The 6,961-nt window shown below is 53.7% G+C and overlaps 1 protein-coding gene and 1 long non-coding RNA gene across 2 annotated transcripts in view; one reads left to right on the top strand and one right to left on the bottom strand.

The window, feature by feature from the left end:
- Positions 1 to 3,621: 3,621 nt before the first annotated feature.
- Positions 3,622 to 5,406, bottom strand: LOC114054696. Its single transcript, XR_003570550.1, has 2 exons — positions 5,281 to 5,406; positions 3,622 to 3,684 (listed from the first exon to the last, which is right to left on the bottom strand). It is a non-coding gene; the product is annotated as an uncharacterized LOC114054696 (long non-coding RNA).
- The window catches only part of PAX2 (paired box 2), a 100,544-nt gene continuing 98,485 nt past the window's right edge, over positions 4,903 to 6,961 (top strand). Inside the window, exon 1 of the mRNA XM_027878067.1 lies at positions 4,903 to 5,129. Within this exon, the coding sequence (XP_027733868.1) occupies positions 5,105 to 5,129 (25 nt within the window). The 5' untranslated portion in view covers positions 4,903 to 5,104. The remainder of the gene's footprint in view (positions 5,130 to 6,961) is intronic.

Here is a 6,961-nt window from a genome sequence, read left to right as displayed (position 1 = left end):
CTGGGTCCTCTTGCTTGAGCTAGAAGCTTGTGTTGAACTACCTGGAGAAGGAAGAAGCGATCACACCGATGTCTCCCCAAATCCCTGGAGAGCATTCCTGCCCGTCCCTGGCCCCGCTCAGGGGGAGCAGTAGCCTGGACCCGAGGAGACTTCGTCTGGTTTTGCCAGCCTCCGCCTCCGACCGGGATGACCGGCCGGGGGCGTGGAAACATTTTGGGAAGCGCTCTTGAATCTGAGAGTCACCACAGGGCAGCGAGGTGTTAACGCTGGTGCGTAACGCTCCGCCGGGGCTGGGACAGAAGCCCCCTGGCCGGGCCGAGGCCGGAGCCCCGTGCCCGGCACCGCCGATCTGCACTGCCCCCTCTGGCGGGACGCGCGGCCCGGCCGCCCCGCTGGCCACGGGGCCGAGGCTGCCCGGGACAGGGGGCTGCGTGCCCCTCGGGGTTCCCCCCGAACCGGTGCAGGAACTCTCGTCCTGATCTTGGACGGGTACCCGGATTCCCGCAGCCGGTCGGGCTCGGTGCCCCGGGCGGCACCGGGGAGGCCCGCCCAGCCCGCTCCTCCCTGCGCCACGTCCCGGACGGTAATTTCACGCCAAGGCCGCGGCACCGGCGTCTCCTGCCGTAGCTTCCCCGACTCTCTCCCGCCCACCCCCCTCACCAGCACCCTGACACCCCGTCGGAGCTCCCCGGAGAGGGAGCCCCTGTGAGTGCGTCCCGCAGGCGGCCGGGCGGATCCCATCCCACGACAACCCCAACGCATCGGCTCCCAGGCACTCACCTCACCCACCCACTTCTTGCAACCCCCTTCCCACTCCGCTGCTCTAACACCAGCCCAGCCCCGGGAAAGGCAGCTTCTCCCTGTGCCAGCAGCATCCTTCCAACTTCTGTAGCTCGAAGGGTTCCTGCTCATCCCACAAGCTCTACGGACAGACCCGAACGAAACGAGAGGCCCGCTCCTTGCTCTGCTCCTCTCCCCTCTGTTTGTGTCCTCCCCAGTTCCACCATCACCGCCAAAAGGCACCAGGTGGCCAGGTCAGCACTAAGGCAACAGTACGGAGCAGAGCGGCAGGGACACGGACATCCCGCACCTCTGAAGTCACCCCGAAACTCTCGGCAAAGGGCCCTCTCCTTCCGCGCTCGGCTGCCGGCTGGCCGGGCCACAAGGAGCGGCCTCCAAGCGCTGCAGCCTCCGGCCAGGGTGCAGCCTCGCCTCTGCCCTCGCATCTCCTCCACTGGTTCCTCAGCATGTCCTCTCTTTAATATCCTCTCCACCCTTCAAAGCACACCCTGCCTCAGAGAAAGGGAGAGGAGACGTCGGACAAAGGGAAAGGGACACATTCCTTACTATGTTTCTCAAGCCAAACAGCCAAGCAGTGTGGATTTCCTCTCGCCACTGGAAAGCGCCCCTGCTCCCCGTGTCTCTGGTGTCTGCCCTGTTACCTGTTGCAGTCACTTTCTGTCTCGGTCTATGGGGAAAGAGCCTATCTGCCTCCCTTCTGTACACCACAGCCCCATCAGGAGTTTATTTCTTAAAACACTCCGTCTTGTTTTTTGTTACTAGAAGGCGCGGGCAGCCGTAGCCCGAGCCCGCAACAGAGGAGCCGGGAAGTTTTCCCGAGTGGTACGAGCAGCCGCGGCCAGGGGTAAACGGCGGCCGGTGCTGGCTGGGAGCAGGGAGAGCCACGCTCCCCCTGCCTCCGCATTTCCCTGGGAACTTTCTATTCCGGAGTTAACTATTAACTGCGGGAAAGTAGGCAATTTTCTTCGGAATGTGAACTATTTCCTTTATCCAGCAGATAGATGTTTGGGGTGATTGATTAATATGGAAATTGATATTAAAATATGGGTGGTAAGCAGGAACACTTATCCTGTAGTCACAGCCGCACAGCTACTGCCGCACGGAGGAATAGGTGTCCAGGGCAAGCACTGCACCGAGCTGCTGCCCAGGGTTTTCCTGGTTCTCCAATAAATGCTTTAATTGTGAAATTGTAGATACAGTTATAATAGCTCGCATTAATACATTCTGAACAGTGCTGACCGAAAGGGCACACGGGGGGCGCACAACACCACTCACGAGAAGGGTCCCGCCGCAGAAGGGGGAGGTGTTGGGATAATGCGTGGTGTTCCCCTTGGGAGCAAAGGCGGGGGCGGGGGTCCCACATGTCACCAGGGTCAGTGGGTAAAGAGCAGAGATTCACGTATATAAAGATGGTGTAGAGCCAAACAGGTAAGCTATAACCATTGCTAGGGCACCGGTTTGCTGTAAGGGGACAAACAAGAAATGATAACAAGGAAGTCTGTAATTCTAGATTCAAGTTTGATAACACTTCAGCACGGCTTTAAGGAAGGAAGAGACGTGTGTCCATAAGTGTATCCATAATCGTTCACTCCTTTTATTTGCAGTAGCACCTGCGCTGCTTGGTTAAGGGTCACAGTCTGACACCGAAGGGAACTGTTACACCTCGGGAAACCGGGAACAGTCCGGTTCCCGTTTGTTCCGGTCCCTCTACGTGTTGCTCTTTTCCCTCGGCCAGCCTCTTTCTAATTAGCCGGCGCCCCTTTTAATTAAGAGAGGACTCTCTCGGCGGCGACCCCCACTCTGCCGCTCCTGTCGCCCCCCCGGGCAGCCCCAGCCCGGTCGCCCAGCCCGCCCCGCGTCCCCGGGACGCTCGCCAGGCCGCCCCCTCGCCCGCAGGGGAGACTGGCATGGGCACCTGCTCCTCCCGGCCCGCTCGGCTCAATCTGCTGGCGATGTTTTTCATGCTTCGTCCCCCACCTCCCTCTCTCTGTTGATTCACACACATCTTTTTTTTTTTTTTTTCCCAGTGAAGGAGGGAATTTTCTAATCTCGTTTGCTGCTTTTCCCTCTTTCCCGGGTTTGCCCCTTTCCCCCTCACTCCCTTCCCTTCCGTTTCCCTGCCTCTCGCCCCCCCCCCCCCCCCCCGCCCCGCCGCCGTTTGTTTGTCCCGGTGCCTGGCCGATCATCGCGGTGTATGAAGTTCTAACTGGTTTGTGTCAGGCAGCTCTCTCTAAGCAGTCTGGCGTGACGGATTAAACATCAACTAGTTAAATAAAAATTAATATCAACTGCCTCCTAACTTCTAATGTCATGTTGTTTATAACTAATGAACTGATTAGGGGATAAACACATCAGGAAGACATTTCTGCTTCCCTGCTCTTTCGAGAGAGATTTGCAGAATTCAAAGTAAATCTCCCAGAGTCTCTCGTGGATTTTTCTCACACTAGTTTGGGGAGGGAGGACGGGGATTCCGTGGGGTTTGTTGGGGTTAGGTCGGAAGAATCTGGTTCGTGTGTGAGGGTTAGCTGGACTTATTTAAACATCTCACCGAGGAAGCACGTTTCAGCGCCGCAGGAGCGTGCGGCTGCGAGCAGGGCTCAGGCTGCAGGGAGATGAGAAATCGCTCCAGACAGATCCAGCGGCTGCTGCAGAGCAGGCTGCAGACGGCATATGAGGCAAATACTCGTTGCTGCAATTATTGACTTTTGGTGTTCCATAGAAATATTTAAAATGAAACTTTCTTTTTCCTTGCTTGAAGAAACAATCGAAGATTTTTAAGCGATATGAAGGAAAGCGTTCCGTCTGTCTTCCTTATTTTTACAATTCTCCACTTGTCTGGGGCATGCTTTTCCCCAATCCGCATTGTTAACATTTTCCTAAACACTTCAGAAAAAGAAACATATGCACACACATAACCCCCAACAGCCTCATCTTGGAGAGGTCCCAAGCTTTTAAATACTGTTTGCCCAGCACCGCCGGCTCTGACAAGACAATAATAACAAGGGAAGCTTTTTAAAACCAATTTAGCAAATGCAGAAATGTAATTTTAATGAAGAATCGATAGCAGAATGGTTCATTTTTCCTGGGACTCCTTGTTGGAGCTGAGAGAGACTTTCAATCAATGGGGAGATGGAAGGGAGGGGTAGAATGAGAGAAAGAAAAATATTCGTTCGGTGATGTCTTTAGCACTGGGAATTTTTCTTCTTTTCTTTGGAGCTTTGTTTTATTTATTATTTATTTCTTTTCAGTCGTGAAGCCTGTACCAAAACGTGGCCGTAGGAGCAAGGAAAAGACGAGTGGACAGATAAATGGAGGGACAGAGAGATTGATGGGCAGATAGATAATCTCTCAGAAGCACAAAGCTAGGTGCTCACAGAGGTAGACTTCAGAGATTTGCCTTCCGTCCCCTCCAAAGTAAATGGCGGAATCCCCGTCCCCCGTCACCCCACCTGGAGTCTGCCCGGGCCCCCGAGGTGACCGCTGTCATTCCTGAGTGGGCTGCACCACCAACCCCCCGCGCCGTCCCCGATGCGCCCCCCCTCAGCCTGAGCCCACCACCTCCCTTTTTAACTTGGAGGAAGTTCCTCCTCTGTCCCGTGTCCCCCTCTCCCTTGCCAGCCCCCTCTCCGAGCACATTTTTATGGTAATAAGACAACAAATTAATCTGCTGTTGCAACAAGACTTCCCTACAGGTAGCCCGTTTACGGAAAGGGGGCAAGGGGAAGCAGATTCAAAGTCCAGGCGTTGCCCCCCCTCCCTCAGGATCCCCGCAGGAATCCCCCAGCCCCTTTCCTCCCTAGCTGCACAGCCCTGCTAGACTGGAGCAGGTGAGTTCCTCTCCACTTTTATAAGCAGCAGCGCTGCATTTGCTTTGATTGTTATTTATTTTCCCCTCCTTTTAGCTTGTCCCGGCTCAGTAGAGCGGCGTTTCTTTCTCTGTGGCTGGCTATTTTTTTTTTTTTTTTTTTTTTTTTTTTTTTTTTTTTTTTTTTTTTTTTTTTTTTTTTTTTTTTTTTTTTTTTTTTTTTTTTTTTTTTTTTTTTTTTTTTTTTTTTTTTTTTTTTTTTTTTTTTTTTTTTTTTTTTTTTTTTTTTTTTTTTTTTTTGTGGTGGTGGTGGTGGTGCTCTGGTGTGTGTGTGTTGTTATCTAAACCGTTTAGTTTTGGGTGGTTGCGCCTAGATCTCGAAAGTCAGCGGGGGAAAGCAAGACACCCAAGCGGGGAGGAGAGAAGCGAAGAAAAGGCCGCGGCAGATCTACTGGCTTGCAGCCGTCCCGGGGAGACGGGCCATTAGGCAGAGGAGCCATGGCTCAGAGCTCAGGGAGAGCAGGTAAGGCGGGGGGGGCGCTGAATATTCAGCAGGGAGGGATGAGACTGTCACCCCCAACTCCCTCCTTTGGCAGGAGGCAGCCTGCCTCTGCTCTCCTCCACATACACCCTCCTCGCCTTGCCAGATTCCCCTCTAACACTTGCCATCTCACCTGCTAAATGTCCCCTTTCCTTACGGGTGCCCGCTTCAGCCCACCTCGAAAGGCTGGGTTCCCACCGTGAGAGCTTCGCAAGGACCCGCAGGGGACCCCCCAGACGCTAGGGAGAGCCGGCCGAGCCCCGGCCCCCCCGCCCTGCCCGGCCCGGCCCGGCCCGGCCCGGCTGCCCGCGGCCCCGGCCGCTCTGCCTCGCCGCCCTCCAGGCGCCCCCGCCGGCCGGGCCAGACCCCGCCGCCGGCTTTTGTCTATTTGCCTCAATCCCGGAGTTGCCTCTCTCCCGCAGAAAGTTCGGGGCATTGCCTAAACTCTTCCCCCACCGACTCCCTCCCCACCTCGTGAAACTTTGTTCGCTGTGGTGGCTCTGGAGCTGCGCTGTCCCCGTCTCGGGCCCCTCCGGCAGCCCAGCGCCTCGCCGGGCTCTGCGGGGCCGAGGAGCGGGGCTGCGGCGGGTGGGGGCCAGGACCGCGTCCCCCCGAGCGGGGGGCTGGCTCTGCCTCCCACAAACCTGCCCCGCCGGCGGACGGGTCTCCGGATCTCCCCATGCTCCCAGTCATCAATTTTATGATTTGCAAACAAAGCTCCAAACAAACCCCGCCGGAGAGGAGAGGTTTTCCTCGGCGCTGCCGCTCGCGGTAAAACCATAATTATGCGGTTTGGTTCCCTCAAATTACATATATAAACAGAGCTCTTAATTTAGGGATTTTAGGAAAAAAAGGACATAGTGGTTTAAAATGCAAACGTCACCGACTGCCAGCACAGAGCCGTGCTGTTGCCCCGGTTGCTAATCGTTTGCTGCAGGGGAGGCTTGGAAAGAAAGGCTGCGGCGGGCGCTGGGAACCGTGGTTGGGAACCGGAGCTGGTAGCGCCGGTTTTCCTTTGTCATTTCTGGTGGAGTCGCACGGTGAAATATCCCCCGTCTAAAGAGGAATTCAGGTGCACAGAGAGACACGTACGGGAGGCAAATAAAAATATTTGCCCTTCAGAAAACCACATCTCGTCTGTCGATAGATTCCCCATATATAAATGTGTGTGCACCATCTCTGTAAATCTCAATATTAAATATGTTGTATGTGAATATATATGCACATATACACGTGCAAACTTATGTTTTCGTAATTGAACCAATTAAATCCATTATATATGCTGTATACTATGTACAAATATGACAAAGATTCACCAAAACGTAAAGGGAAAATATAAAGGCAACGAAAAAGGCTTCCTAAAAGAAAAGGCCACAGAGGCGTTTTTTTCGCTATTCTGCACAGAAAATGTTCTAAGTTAAAACTAGAAAAAAAAAAAAAACCTTCAGAAAGTTTGCAACCCCCTCTGTTCCTTTTCCCTTCTGTGTTTTTAAAGGATCTGCCGAAGTCCCTTTGCATCTGAGGTTTAAATAGGGAGATCAATAGAAAACAGTTGTAATGATCTAATTAATTATGGCAAAATTAAAAGCGAGTAGAAAATCAATCTCTGATGGTGTTGAAGATGGAATTAAATTGATAGTCCATCTGTTCACCTCCTAGACCGTATAAATATGCAACCCAAGGACGGAGCTAATGGGATCAAGCTGCCTGGGAGACTCTCTCTCATTCTCTCTCTCTTCCTTTTACTTCGTTCCTTCCCGAAGTTCAGCCCCGCAGTCCCTGTGCTCCTGCTCGCAGCCCTCTGTTCATCCAGC

The sequence above is a fragment of the Empidonax traillii genome, unplaced genomic scaffold (assembly GCF_003031625.1).
Source record: "Empidonax traillii isolate 1590-97213 ecotype Southwest subspecies unplaced genomic scaffold, ASM303162v1 scaffold38:size1800464, whole genome shotgun sequence".
In the NCBI taxonomy this organism is placed as follows: domain Eukaryota; kingdom Metazoa; phylum Chordata; class Aves; order Passeriformes; family Tyrannidae; genus Empidonax; species Empidonax traillii.
This window is presented reverse-complemented; position numbering and strand designations above follow the sequence as displayed.